General features: G+C 42.1%; 1 protein-coding gene across 1 annotated transcript; it reads left to right on the top strand.

Annotated features, from left to right (window-relative positions):
- Positions 1 to 3,166: 3,166 nt before the first annotated feature.
- On the top strand, positions 3,167 to 14,805 carry LOC106593784 (protein asteroid homolog 1). The gene is made up of 5 exons (XM_045713648.1): positions 3,167 to 3,935; positions 10,891 to 11,417; positions 12,519 to 12,732; positions 12,843 to 13,017; positions 13,159 to 14,805. Exons 1-5 carry the CDS (start codon positions 3,185 to 3,187, stop codon positions 13,361 to 13,363), a joined length of 1,872 nt encoding a protein of 623 aa, XP_045569604.1. The 5' UTR covers positions 3,167 to 3,184; the 3' UTR covers positions 13,364 to 14,805.
- The last annotated feature ends 741 nt before the right edge of the window (positions 14,806 to 15,546 follow it).

The raw sequence follows: 15,546 nt of genomic DNA, 5'->3' as shown, positions 1-15,546 counted from the left end.
TATTTTACCTCTTGGTGATGTCATTCGGAAACATAGTGTTAACTTTCACTGCTATAAGGACGATACACAGCTGTACATTTTGATGAAACATGGTGAAGCCCCAAAATTGCCTCCCTGGAAGCCTGTGTTACAGCCTTAAGGAAGTGGATGGCGGCAAGTTTTCTACTTTTAAACTCGAACAAAACAGAGATGCTAGTTCTAGGTCCCAAGAAACAAAGAGATCTTCTGTTGAGACTGAAAATTAATCTTGATAGTTGTACAGTCGTCTCAAATAAAACTGTGAAGGACCTCGACGTTACTCTGGACCCTGATCTCTCTTTTGACGAACATATCAAGACTGTTTCAAGGACAGTTTTTTTCCATCTACGTAACATTGCAAAAATCTGAAACTTTCTGTCCAAAAATGATGCAGAAAAATTAATCCATGCTTTTGTCACTTCTAGATTAGACTACAGCAATGCTCTACTTTCCGGCTACCTGGATAAAGCACTAAATAAACGTCAGTTAGTGCTAAATACGGCTGCTAGAATCTTGACTAGAACCCCAAAATGTGATCATATTACTCCAGTGCTAGCCTCTCAACACTGGCTTCCTGTTAAGGCTAGGGCTGATTTCACGGTTTTACTGCTGACCTGCAAAGCATTACATGGGCTTGCTCCTACCTATCTTTCCAATTCCGTCCTGCCGTACATACCTACACGTACGCTACGGTCACGAGACGCAGTCCTCCTTACTGACCCTAGAATTTCTACGCAAACAGCTGGAGGCAGGGCTTTCTCCTATAGAGCTCCATTTTTATGGAATGGTCTACTTATCCATTTTAAGAGACGCAGACTTGGTCTTGACCTTTAAGTCTTTATTGAAGACTCATCTCTTCAGTAGGTCCTATGATTGAGTGTAGTCTGGTCCAGGAGTGTGAAGGTGAACGGAAAGGCACTGGAGCAACAAACTGCCCTTGCTGTCTCTGCCTGGCCGGTTCCCCTCTCTTCACTGGGATTCTCTGCCTCAAACCCTATTACGGGGGCTGAGTCACTGGCTTACTGGTGCTCTTCCATGCCGTCCAAAGGAGGGATGGGTCACTTGAGTGGGTTGATTCACTGACGTGATCTTCCTGTCCGGGTTGGCGCCCCAACTCGGGTTTGTGCCGTATGGAAGATCTTTTTGGGCTATACTCTGCCTTGTCTCAGGATAGTAAGTTGGTGGTTGAAGATGTCCCTCTAGTGGTGTGGGGGCTGTGTTTTGGCAAAGTGGGTGTGGTTATATCCTGCCTGTTTGGCCCTGTCCGGGGGTATTGTCGGACGGGGCCATAGTGTCTCCCGACCCCTCCTGTTTCTGCCTCCAATATTTATGCTGCAATAGTTTATGTGTCGGGGAGCTAGGGTCAGTCTGTTATACCTGATGTATTTCTCCTGTCTTATCCGGTGTCCTGTGTGAATTTAAGTATGATCTCTCTAATTCTCTCTTCTCTCTCTCACACCAGCATAGTAGCCCACATCACCAGCACCACCACCACCAACATGGTAGCCCACATCAACTGCACCACCACGACCATGGTAGCCCACAACTCCACCACCATGGTAGCCCACAACTCCACCACCATGGTAGCCCACAACTCCACCACCATGGTAGCCCACAACTCCACCACCATGGTAGCCCACAACTCCATCACCATGGTAGCCCACAACTCCACCACCATGGTAGGCCACAACTCCATCACCATGGTAGCCCACAACTCCACCACCACAGTACTCCACAACACCACCACCATGGTAGCCCACAACTCCACCACCATGGTAGCCCACACCATCACCACCACAACCACAGTAGCCCACAGCACCACCACCACAGTAGGCCACAACTCCACCACCATGGTAGCCCACCACCACCACCTTAGTAGCCCACAACACCACCACCACCACCACCATGGTAGCCCACAACTCCACCACCATGGTAGCCCACCACCACCACCACCATAGTAGCCCACAACTCCACCACCACAGTAGGCCACAACTCCATCACCATAGTAGCCCACAACTCCACCACCACAGTAGCCCACCACCAACACCACCACCACCACGGTAGCACACAACACCACCACCACAGTAGCTCACACCACCACCACCACCACCACCACAGTAGCCCACACCACCATCAGCAAGCTAAACTAAATACAGGCATTTGCCAACCAACCCAACCAGTTTATACAAATAGTGTGCAGCAGTTTATCTGTTATGGAGGTTTCATTTCCAAATACACTGGAACAGTAAACTAAACAAGGGGATCATGTGTGATGACCACTGTTTGCATAATTAATCCTCCTGTAGGGTGTTAGCCTGTTAGGTTTTCGGAAAGGGAAACTTAACAAAAGAGAAACACATCCATCGTAATGATGCTGTAAATAGTCATGTGACTGAAACTCTTCACTCCATGTCCTCCTGTATTTTAAGTTAATAAACCTTTAACTCTTTGACCTGTTACTCCATGTCCTCCTGTGATTTAACTGTCACACCACCATAGTAGCCCACATCACCACCAGCACCACCACCACCACCAACATGTTAGCCCACACCAACACCACCACGGTAGCCAACACCACCACCATGGTAACCTCCACCACCACCACAGTAGCCAACACCACCACCACCATGGTTACCCACACCACCACCACCAACATGTTAGCCCACACCACCACCATGGTAACCTACACCACCACCACAACCACCATGGTAACCTACACCACCACCACAGTAGCCAACACCACCACCACCACCATGGTAACCTCCCACACCAACACCACCACCACCACGGTAGCCAACACCACCACCACCATGGTAGGCCACACCACCACCACCACGGTAGCCAACACCACCACCACCACCACCACGGTAGCCAACACTACCACCACCATGGTAGCCCACACCACCACCAACTCCACCACCACCACGGTAGCCCATTTCTGATTGTATTATTTTCATAGAGGATTTCAATAAGAATTATCCCATTAACTTGTCTAGATCTACTCAGCATCAGGTGAAGTGACCATAAAGAGATCATGAGGGAGAGATGACGAATGGAAAGGGAAACTTAACTAAATGGAAACTCATCCATTGTAATGACGCTATAAATAGTCCTGTGACAGAAACTCTTTACTTAGAAAGACATCACATTCTAGAAGGAGCACATCATGGGTGTCCAGGGTTTAACCAGGTTCATAGATGATCATGGAGCGATTTTAACAGATTATCACTTCAGAAACAGCAAGCTGGTCATAGATGGTTCTAATCTTTACCACTCTCTTTATTTTAACTCGTGTTTGGATCAGAAGCATGGAGGGGATTATGATGATTTTGAGGACCAGGTCTGCAAGTTCTTTAAGGCTCTGAGAGATTGTGGCATTGAACCTTATGTGATTATAGATGGAGGCTCTGACTTTTCCGATAAAAAGTTTGAAACTCTCCTCCACCGAGTTCAATCAACGCTCAACACAGCCAACAACTTGTCCAAGGGGCTTCAGGGGGACGGAATAATACCAACCCTCGTCAAACAAGTCTTCAAACAGGTCCTCTCCAGCCTGAAGGTGCCATTCGCACAGTGCATCTTTGAAGCAGACCAAGAAATAGCCTCCTTGGCTGAAAGGTGGAACTGTCCGGTCCTGTCCTATGACAGTGACTTTTATATTTTTGACATCCAGGCAGGATATCTGCCCATCTCCCATTTTAAGTGGCAGAACGCATCGACGCAACGCTGGAGTTCTCAAAATTACATCCCCTGCAAACGGTACACCACAACAAGCTTCTGCAGACACTTCAAGATCAACAGACAGCTTCTCCCAGTCTTCGCTGCCATCACAGGAAACGACTATGTCAACTTGGATAAGATGGGCTTTCCCATTAGGTGGGAAGACAAGCTGCCGATGGAACCCAATCGAAGGCCAAGTAAGTTTGAACAAATTACCTGTATACCGAAGTATACACAACTACTACAGATGCATTTGGGGCGGCAGGTAGCCTAGTGGTTTGAGCGTTGGGCAAGTAACCAAAAGGTTGCTACATCGAATTCCCGAGCTGACAAGGTAAAAATCTGTCGTTCTGCCCCTGAACAAGGCAGTTAACCCACTGTTCTTAGGCCGTCATTGTAAATAAGAATTTGTTCTGAACTGACTTGCTTAGTTAAATAAAAATAAAAACGAATAATTATATATATAATACTGTAGTGAATGGTGGGGCGATCCCAGGTAGCTGGCGTGAAAGGCAAACACTCTACGCATCGTGCCAACAGGGCTAACCCACTTGCTGGGAATTGTAAGGTGGCTCGAGGATCACTACAATAATATTGTAGCCGTCATCAAGGCAAAGGGTGGCTATTTGAAGAATCTCAAATATAAAATATATTTTCATTTGTTTAACCCTTGTTTGGTTACTGATTCCAAACGTGTTATTTAATAGTTTTGATGTCTTCACTATTATTCTACAATGTAGAAAATAGTAAGAATAAAGAAAAACCCTTGAATGAGTAGGTTTTCTAAAACTGTCACTCCCTGACCATAGAGAGCCTTTTTATTCTCTAATTTGGTCGGGGTGTGACAAGGGTGGGAGATCTAGTGTGTTTATTCCTATGTTGGCCTGGTATGGTTCCCAATCAGAGGCAGCTGTTTATCATTGTCTCTGATTGGGGATCAGATTTAGGCAGCCATTTCCCCACTGTGTTTTGTGGGATCTTGTTTATGTGTAGTTGCCTGTGAGCACGCCATAGCTTCACGTGTTCGTTTATTCTTTATTGTTTTTTTTGAGAGTTTCACTTCAATAAATATGTGGAACCCAGATCAAGCTGCGCTTTGGTTCGAGTTTCCAACGACGATCGTGACAAAAACTTTTGACCAGTAGTGTATATCTGAAATCACAAACAGACCACTGACATTCATTCTGTTTATCTGAGACAACTGGTCAAATGCAAGCAGCAGCTCACAACATAGTGGACTTTACCATATGAAATACCATACAGCTACAGTATCTTTATTTTCATTTTGTAAACAAATACTACAAGCAAAGAAACAGAATGAAGTGTTTCCACCAGATAAGAGTTAATTCAGAGATTAAAAAAGTACAATTTCCATTTTAACATATTAGAAATTCATTAGGAGAAATCAAGCAATAGCAATTCTCCTCTGCAGGCTTATTTATTTAACTAGGCAAGTCAGTTAAGAACAAATTCTTTTTTTCAATGGCAGCCTAGGAACAGTGGGTTAACTGCCTTGTTCAGGGTCAGAACAACAGATTTTTACCTTGTCAGCTCAGGGATTTGATCTTGCAACCTTTCGGTTAGAGGTGCAACGCTCTAACCACTAGGCCACCTGCCGGACTAGGCAAGTCAGTTCAGAACAAATTATTACTGCCTGGCTCGAAGCCTCTCTCTTTTGACGGCTGAAATTGAATCGGACATTCAGAGAAAGAGAGAGGTTGCGTGTGTAGTATACGTCAATGGGATGCAAAGTACGTTTCTTCTTTATTGAGTCCTCTACTAACACAAAGATACTGTTTACCAATATGGAGGTTTGGGGGCTGATAATCACTGTTTGAAATGCATTAAGTGATATCTGTAGATTTATGACTGTGTGACATGGAAACCATTTAGGGACCAAGAATCATTGGGGGAAGAGATGTGACAAAAAACTCTGCAATGCAGCACTGCATTAACTAGTCACACACACACACACACACATTGTGTACAGATCCTTGAGACATGGGGCTGAAACATGAGGTGGATGAATGGCACGACAAAGGGCCTCAGGATCTCGTGACGGTATCTCTGAGCATTCAAATTTCCATTGATAAAACGTGATTGTGTTCAATGTCCATAGCTTATACCAACCAACCCAACCACACCAACCAGTCTGGGTTCCAGAGAACAACCAACCCAACCAGTTTTTAGAAATTGTGTGCAGCAGCTTGTCTGTTATGGGGTTTAATTTCCAAATAAGATGGAACAGAAAACTTTTTTCATAATACATTCCTCCTATGAGGGCCGATTCCAACCTGAGTTAAGCGCACGTCAATGGAACATAATTCCCTTTTCATGTACCATTCTCTCTATGTGTATTCTAACCTCGAATTTAAACATGACAATGTTTTAAATTCATGACAACATGACAATATTATGCTATTCACCCATTATTCATTTGTTGTGGAGATCAAAGAAATGAAGGTGTGGCGGATGTGTGTCTTCGGCATATTCTGACATTAAATCAAATCAATTGTATTAGTCACATGCGCAGAATACAACATGGATAGACGTTACAGTGAAATGCCAAGAAGGCCAGCATCCCAGAGTCGCCTCTTCACTGTTGACGTTGAGACTGGTGTTTTGCGGGTACTATTTAATGAAGCTGCCAGCTGAGGACTTGTGAGCCTTCTGTTTCTCAAACTAGACACTGTACTTGTCCTCTAATGTACTTGTCCCCTTGCTCAGTTGTGCACCGGGGCCTCCCACTCCTCTTTCTATTCTGGTGAGAGACAGTTTGTGCTGTTCTGTGAAGGGAGCAGTACACAGCGTTGTACGAGACCTTCAGTTTCTTGGCAATTTCTCGCATGGAATAGTCGTCATTTCTCAGAACAAGAATAGACTGACGAGTTTCTGGCCATTTTGAGCCTGTAATCGAACCCACAAATGCTGATGCTCCAGATACTCAATTAGTCTAAAGAAGGCCCGTTTTATTGCTTCTTTAATAAGTACAACAGTTTTCAGCTGTGCTAACATAATTGCAATAGGTTTTCTAATGATCGATTAGCCTTTTAAAATGATAAACTTGGATTAGCTAACACAACGTGCCATTGGAACACAGGAGTGATAGTTGCTGATAATGGGCCTCTGTACGCCTATGTAGATATTCCATTAAAAATCTGACGTTTCCAGCTACAATAGTTATTTACAACATTAACAATATCTACACTGTATTTCTGATCAATTTGATGTTATTTTTATGGCCAAATAATGTGCTTTTCTAAGTATTTCTAAGTGACCCCAAAACTTTTGAACGGTAGTGTATATCATGATTATTTGCATAAATTAGGAGGCCATTGCTGAGCAGTCTCTGCCATGATGTGCTGCAGCAGTAGGCCTAACAGCAGAAACATTGCTAAACCAATACATTCCTGTCCTGCTAGATGCGCAATTAAAAGATAACTACAGGAAAATATATACATTTTTTTCAGACCTCTACATTTTTCTGTTGATGTGATTTAAGCATTGACATGGACTCAGAACATCAACTTCCATTGTTTCTCTCTGAATAATTGTAATATTGAGAGTAAAAAATGCACACAAAACAGAATTTTGTGTGCATCTCTGAATAATTGTAACATTGAGAGTAAAAAACTGAAATGCACACAAAACAGAATTTGGGATAATTCAAAATCTAATTTTATGGGGCCCCCTTAGAGTTGTTATTTGACTATTAAATATTGCCAGAAAACACAACTCTTGTACAAGGAACAAGGGAAGAGTTGCAGGGTTGAGGAGAGAAGAATTTACAGATTTGAAAGCTATAAAAAAAATGAGTATCTTGTGACATTCATTTTTCTTTATGTAGCTGTCATGCAAGAAAAGGTTGGAGATCCCTGCTGTACAGTTTTCTCCTATCACAGCCATTAACGTAACCATTGGCCTCATGGTGAAACCCCTGAGCGATTTCCTTCCTCTCCAACAACTGAGTTAGGAAGGATGCCTGTATCTTTGAGTGACTGGGTGTATTGATACACCATCCAAAGTGTCATTGATAACTTCACCAAAGGGATATTCAATGTCTGCTTTATTTTATATATACAGTTGAAGTCGGAAGTTTACATACACTTAGGTTGGAGTCATTAAAACTCGTTTTCAACCACTCCACAAATGTATTGTTAACAAACTATAGTTTTGGCAAGTCGGTTAGGACATCTACTTTGTGCGTGACATTAGTAATTTTTCCAACAATTGTTTACAGACAGATTATTTCACCTATAATTCACTGTATCACAATTCCAGCGGGTCAGAAGTTTACATACACTAAGTTGACTGTGCCTTTAAACAGCTTGGAAAATTCCAGAAAAATATGTCATGGTTTTAGAAGCTTCTGATAGGCTAATTGACATAATTTGAGTCAATTGGAGGTGTACCTGTGGATGTATTTCAAGGCCTACCTTCAAACGCAGTGCCTCTTTGCTTGACATCATGGGAAAATCAAAAGAAATCAGCCAAGACCTCAGAAGAAAATTGTAGACCTCCACAAGTCTGGTTCACCCTTGGGAGCAATTTCCAAACGGCTGAAGGTACCATGTTCAACTGTACAAACAATAGTACGCAAGTATAAACACCATGCGACCACACAGCCGTCATACCGCTGTCATGACGTTGGCCTGTGGGTAAGGTTTATGACCCCCCCCATAAATACCTCTCTCCCTTCCCCTCTCTTACTGACCCTACTGAAGGACTGCTGTCCTGTTAAATATAGAGAGTCTGGGAACATCAAACAAATGGGGAAAGGAACCATATTTTGGTAATAAAACCAGTTGGAAATATGCTTTATAACGTAATGAGTATGGATTTCATTTCAGTTGTCATCTGAGACATTATGACTGATGACAGGACGACATAAACTGTATCTGGGAAAGTATCCACCCTCTAGTTATCAGAGTCACATGGAATTGTTATGCAATTGAAATGTTTGATATTGAAATTGTTTGTTAGGAGATTAAATGTAATTTTAGCTTCCAAATGAGAGAATTGGGTTTTCATAAGGAAAGTGCCCTGCTTGATCAGTGGCCCAACCCTGTGAAGAGACAGGGGTTATAAACGATGAAACACCTCCCTCCCCCTCTCCACTATATAAGCCTTTAACGAAAAGATAACCAGGTTGTTCCAGTACGTAAGGTCTGCAGCCTCCACGTTAGAAGGACACACATGTCAAAAACAGAACTAAGCCAACCTCGGCGTGAGCTTTGGTGGCGAATGGTATGAACTTTGAGCTTATTCACTACAGAAGTGATACTTCCTAGCCGTTGAGTAGCAGCGGCCGCTGTAGACGGGGGCTAGGAAAGGACGGACGACGGATCCAGTCTAACAGACGGACGAAGATACCACCACGTATCCAATTTACCACCAGAGACATTCTTAAGAGTTTACAGGAAGATCTGTTGGCCAACCCGGCCAGCATCTACGACCAATCTACCGAAGCGCAGCTCAGAGTAAATATTTATTGCATTTTCCTTTTCCAAATGGGCGGTAATTTAGAATGCATAAGATAATGTATTTACGATAGCCTAGCTGCTGTTCCTCTGTTCCTAAATCTTCCCGCTCTTTCATTCAAGCCCAACCCCCTTTCCTTTGTGTAACCAGCCATGATACAGGTTCCGTCCACCAGGACGTTTTCTGTATGACATCATTTGTATTCGGTGTATTTGTAATTCTGTGTGATTAGTTAGGTATTTAGTAAATAAATAATTAAACCCAATTTTGTATTGCGGATTCAACTTGTTAGCCAGGGTTCGTGAAGATAGCCAAGAATTTACAACTTTCATTATGAGACTGAAAATAAGATAAGGGTTAATATTGACTGCTATCGATGTAAAATATTACTTAGTATTTTAAGAGTTTATTCGGAAGATAACAGCTCTATAAACATTCTTCCGTGGTGCCCCGACTTTCTAGTTAATTACATTTACATGATTAGCTTAATCAGGTAATATTAATTACAGAGAAATCATTTTATAAGTTAGCATGTCATATCACTTAATCCGGCATAGCCAAAGACACGACACCGCTCAGGAAGGAGACGCGCTCTGTCTCCTAGAGATGAACGTACATTGGTGAGAAACGTGCAAATCAATCCCAGAACAGCAAAGGACCTTGTGAAGATGCTGGAGGAAACAGGTAGAAAGTATCTATATCCACAGTAAAACGAGTCCTATATCGACAAACCTGAAAGGCTGCTCAGCAAGGAAGAAGGCACTGCTCAAAAACCGCCATAAAAAACCCAGACTACGGTTTGCAACTGCACATGGGGACAAAGATCATACTTTTTGGAGAAATGTCCTCTGGTCTGATGAAACAAAAATTGAATTGTTTAGCCATAATGACCATCGTTATGTTTGGAGGATAAAGGGGGATGCTTGCTAGCCGAAGAACCCCATCCCAACCGTGAAGCACGGGGGTGGCAGCATCATGTCGTGGTGGTGCTTTGCTGCAGGAGGAACTGGTGCAGTTCACAGAATAGATTACTTCTTGAGGAAGGAAAATTATGTGGATATATTGAAGCAACATCTCAAGACATCAGTCAGGAAGTTAAAGCTTGGTCGCAAATGGGTCTTCCAAATGGACATTGACCCCAAGCATACTTCCAAAGTTGTGGCAAAATGGCTTAAGGACAACAAAGTCAAGGAATTGGAGTGGCCATCACAAAGCCCTGACCTCAATCCCATAGAACATTTGTGGACAGAACTGAAAAAGCGTGTGCGAGCAAGGAGGCCTACAAACCTGACTCTGTTACACCAGCTCTGTCAATAGGAATGGGCCAAAATTCACCCAACTTATTGTGGGAAGCTTGAGGAAGGCTACCCGAAACGTTTGACCCAAGTTAAACAATTTAAAGGCAAAGATACCAAATACTAATTGAGTGTATGTAAACTTCTGACCCACTTGGAATGTTGCGAAAGAAATAAAAGCTGAAATAAATAATTTTCTCTACTATTATTCTGACATTTCACATTCTTAAAATAAAGTGGTGATCCTAACTGACCTAAGACAGGGAATCTTTACTCGGATTAAATGTCAGGAATTGTGAAAAACTCAGTTTAAATGTATTTGGCTGAGGTGTATGTAAACTTCTGATGTAAACTGTATATGTTTGTGCTTGGGAAGGGGTTGTCTTTTTCAACAAGTTGCTGAAATGGCTGGCCAGTTTCCAGGAGCAGCAGGAGGCCTTGGACAATGTGCCCAGACTCATCGTTTCTAGGAACAACCAACACAACATGGATGCTGCCCTCCAGGCCCTCTCTCGGGGCATAAAAGTGTACCAGCTTCAACCCGGTTGCCTGGAGCAGTTCTTCATTAAAGACAAGGCTCCTGATCCCGGCCATCTCCCAGACCATCTGAGTGTCCTTCCAGACTGGACCCTGCTGCCGTTGATGAAGGGGACACTTCCGTCCACCATAATATACATTCTGCAGCTGAGGCCAGTGATTCAAGGTGTCCAAGTGGAAGATCCCAGCTTACCCAGTGGGAACAACACCTCTCGGCCCATACGGCAGGTAGTCTTCGGGCTGCTGCTGGGTGAGAGCAGGGAAGTGAAGGAGTATGACAGGGAAGGCATGAACCTGACCAGCAGCATGGTTAAAGCCATCTTGCCCAGAGCTGCACAACAAATGCAGCTAGACATGCTGAATCAGGTATGTATACATGTGATATAGTATACAGTATATCAGGTATGTATACATGTGATATAGTATACAGTATATCAGGTATGTATACATGTGATATAGTATACAGTATATCAGGTATGTATACATGTGATATAGTATACAGTATATCAGGTATGTATACATGTGATATAGTATACAGTATATCAGGTATGTATACATGTGATATAGTATACAGTATATCAGGTATGTATACATGTGATATAGTATTCAGTATATCAGGTATGTATACATGTGATATAGTATTCAGTATATCAGGTATGTATACATGTGATATAGTATACAGTATATATGGTATGTATACATGTGATATAGTATACAGTATATCAGGTATGTATACATGTGATATAGTATACAGTATATCAGGTATGTAAACATGTGATATAGTATACAGTATATCAGGTATGTAAACATGTGATATAGTATACAGTATATCAGGTATGTATACATGTGATATAGTATACAGTATATCAGGTATGTATACATGTGATATAGTATACAGTATATCAGGTATGTATACATGTGATATAGTATACAGTATATCAGGTATGTATACATGTGATATAGTATACAGTATATCAGGTATGTAAACATGTGATATAGTATACAGTATATCAGGTATGTATACATGTGATATAGTATACAGTATATCAGGTATGTAAACATGTGATATAGTATACAGTATATCAGGTATGTATACATGTGATATAGTATACAGTATATCAGGTATGTATACATGTGATATAGTATACAGTATATCAGGTATGTATACATGTGATATAGTATACAGTATATCAGGTATGTATACATGTGATATAGTATACAGTATATCAGGTATGTAAACATGTGATATAGTATACAGTATATCAGGTATGTAAACATGTGATATAGAATACAGTATATCAGGTATGTATACATGTGATATAGTATACAGTATATCAGGTATGTATACATGTGATATAGTATACAGTATATCAGGTATGTAAACATGTGATATAATATACAGTATAATATGAACATACTGCTGTTGATTCTAAAAATTCATTCTCATTCTCTTGTTCTGTTTCTTAGGCTCCACATTCAGTGCGGCTTGAGATGTTTTTGGAAACCCTTGGTGTGTCCCAGTCCACTTTGAATGGTATCCCACCTCATCTGCGACTTCCTGTGGCTGTTACCTACTACTGGCTGAGGCACGCCCATCTCCGACCAGACCATCCTTTCCTGCAGGCCCTGCTACTAGGACTGGTGTATGGAGAGCTCTGCAGACAGAGGAAGAGCCAGAGAGGTATGGACCAGAATATGAACGGAAACACACATACAGGCACACACAACTTAGAATGTATAAATAAAGTGCGTGAAGTGCAGCCAATGACTCCTCTCCTTTTTGTGTATCAGGGTTCATAGAGGAGGGACCTGTGTTGGAGAGGCTGAGAGGGCTGATTCAGAGAGGTGCTAGGAGTCTGGACCTGGCTGTGGCCCACGCCTATAGCCAATGGCAGCGCTGCATGAGGGATGGCCTTGACCTGAACCAACTGCTGTGCTTCCCTCTACCTGAGCCTCAGATTGCATGGTAACGTGTCACTTCCTAAATCAACCCTAACCGCTAACCTCTAACCTCTACAGTAGACCAGTGGTATTCCTTTACATTTTATTCTAGCCCAGCAGCAACACAGCTAATTCAACCCTCTGTTGTTTCCCTGTTGGAGTCTAGGCTGTACAGGGGTACTCTGGTGCACCAGCTTGTGGGCCAACTGAGAGGGGTGGTGACCCCAGATTCTCTCCTGATGGAAGACCCTTCCTCTGGGCAGCTGTATAGAGCCATGCTGGAAGCCATTCTCAACTCCCAGGAAACTGAGACTACTGGACAACAGTACGGCCCCTCTGCAGATTCTGGTGCTGGAGGAAGAAGAGGATGATGATGATGATGATGATGATGGAGTAGGTTGTAATGAAGTCCCAATGTCCTGCCACAAAAGGAATGAAAGATTTAACAAAGCTCTGTTGAGTTATAGATATAGGGACCACTATATAGGGACCACTAAACACCTGTTGAGTTATAGATATAGGGACCGCTATATAGGGACCACTATATAGGGACCACTAAACACCTGTTGAGTTATAGATATAGGGACCGCTATATAGGGAACGCTATAAAGGGACCACTATATAGGGACCGCTATATAGGGACCACTAAACACCTGTTGAGTTATAGATATAGGGACCGCTATATAGGGAACGCTATAAAGGGACCACTATATAGGGACCGCTATATAGGGACCACTAAACACCTGTTGAGTTATAGATATGTTTTCTGTGACAGTTTAGTGACAGAGGGCGTAGGTAGGAAGGCCCCACTTGCATACACTCATACCCATGAAGAAGTTTCACTTTCATTGACATTGATTTAAAGAAACTAAGAAAAGGGAGAATAAATTCATTGTGACTGAGGTTTATTGAAATGATAATTAAATGTTAAATATGTTAAAGCTTGAAAACATTGGGAAATATTAAAGGGGGATTAAAGTAGTGTAGTAAAATGGTTAAGAATGCTATAGTGTTTGCTTTAAGGTGTGATGCATATAGACTATGTTAGGCTTAGAGGAGGAGGTTGATAAATGTAAAAGTGTTGGAGTGTTTAAAATGTTTTATGTTTAATATATAATGGGAGTAATACGTTAGGCTGGAGTAGGATTAGAACTGAGTGGAATAAGAAACCTTCATGTTTTATAAATGTATGTTTTAATAGTGACTGATAATGGAGTATACTAAGGCTAGCTGGAATTGGAAATCCCAGGTCAGAACAGCCAGGCAGGAGACAGACGTCCTATTGACGGGCATGTTGTGCTCAGGTGAGGAAAAGGTGGGGGTTAGTTGGTGCTGACAAAACACCTTTTGAGTGATGGCCGCATTCGGTGTCATTGGAGCAAGAATTAGCCACAGTGAGTTAGCAGAAAGGAAGACTGAGGGTATAAAGGAAGGGTACCACCTCTCTTTGAGCTAGCTAGAAGAACCTGTCGACTGCTGGAACAAGATTTTTGCTTTCGCTTTTTAGCTTGAGATACAATTAGGTTTTTATTATACTTATATTTAGGTTGCTGGAAGAAACATTTTGCTGTAGCTTTTTAGCTCCTTATCTAGATATTTATTATACTTATATTTAGATTTTTACTACACAAGTAACATTTTATTGGCACATCCCACTAAGGGTTTAGTTAAGGGCGCTGGAGGCATCTATAAAGTTAATTCATGGTTGATTTGAACTTATCATTGATTTGTGATATTGATTTGTGATTGGTTGATTGATCTGGGATTTTTTTATGTCTGTTTCTGGAACTTTGAATAAACTAGCTTTATTGTTCTGAAACCCAGTGTCATCAATGAGTCAAACTAGTGCATGTATGTTTTCTCTACGTTTTTGAAATAGACTTGATTAAAGGAGTAATTTTAGCATCTGGTTAGTTAGTCTATCGGGAACCTGAGTTGCTGGTATAAAGGAGGCTGAGTCCCAACTATAGGTACTGAGTGCATTGGTAGGAGTCGTAAGAGGGGCGTCTCTGGGCTAAGCCAACCCAGGGGAGGGCAGCCCACTCAGTGTGCTGAGGTTGAAACTCTGGCCCGGACGATCCTGAAAAGGTGCCGGGTTTATAGGTACAAGGTGAGGGAACATAGGCACTTTGGGGATATCCCACTTTACTGTAAGCCCCTTACAGTTCAGTTTGAGGAACAGTCCCTAGCTATATACTAGGTCAGTAGAATACTGACCTGCCATTGGGTAGGCAGGGGCGAGTTCAATTGTTAAATCCTGTATAGGTGGTATTTTAGTTTTGACAGTACCTTAAATAAGGATCTGCCCCTTTTTTAAAAATGTTCTCCTAAAATGACATACCCAAATCTAACTCCCTGTTGCTCAGGCCCTGAAGCAAGGATATCCATATTCTTGGTATCATTTGAAAGGAAACACTTTGATGTTTGTGGAAATATGAAAGGAATGTAGGAGAATATAACACAATAGATCTGGTAAAAGATAATACAAAGAAAAAACCAAACGTTCTTTTGTATTTTTTTGTACCATCACCTTTGAAATGCAAGAGAAAGCTAA

Source organism: Salmo salar, unplaced genomic scaffold (assembly GCF_905237065.1).
Source record: "Salmo salar unplaced genomic scaffold, Ssal_v3.1, whole genome shotgun sequence".
NCBI classification, from domain to species: domain Eukaryota; kingdom Metazoa; phylum Chordata; class Actinopteri; order Salmoniformes; family Salmonidae; genus Salmo; species Salmo salar.
The sequence above is the reverse complement of the archived record's forward strand: the minus strand, read 5'-3'. Positions and strand labels throughout refer to the sequence as shown.

Bases quoted from the DNA above. Each gene is read 5' to 3' on its own strand.
- LOC106593784 (XM_045713648.1), top strand. From the start codon at position 3,185: ATGGGTGTCCAGGGTTTAACCAGGTTCATAGATGATCATGGAGCGATT. The intron at 3,936-10,890 runs GTAAGTTTGAAC...GTGCTTGGGAAG, and splicing joins GGAACCCAATCGAAGGCCAA to GGGTTGTCTTTTTCAACAAG. The intron at 13,018-13,158 runs GTAACGTGTCAC...GTTGGAGTCTAG, and splicing joins CCTGAGCCTCAGATTGCATG to GCTGTACAGGGGTACTCTGG.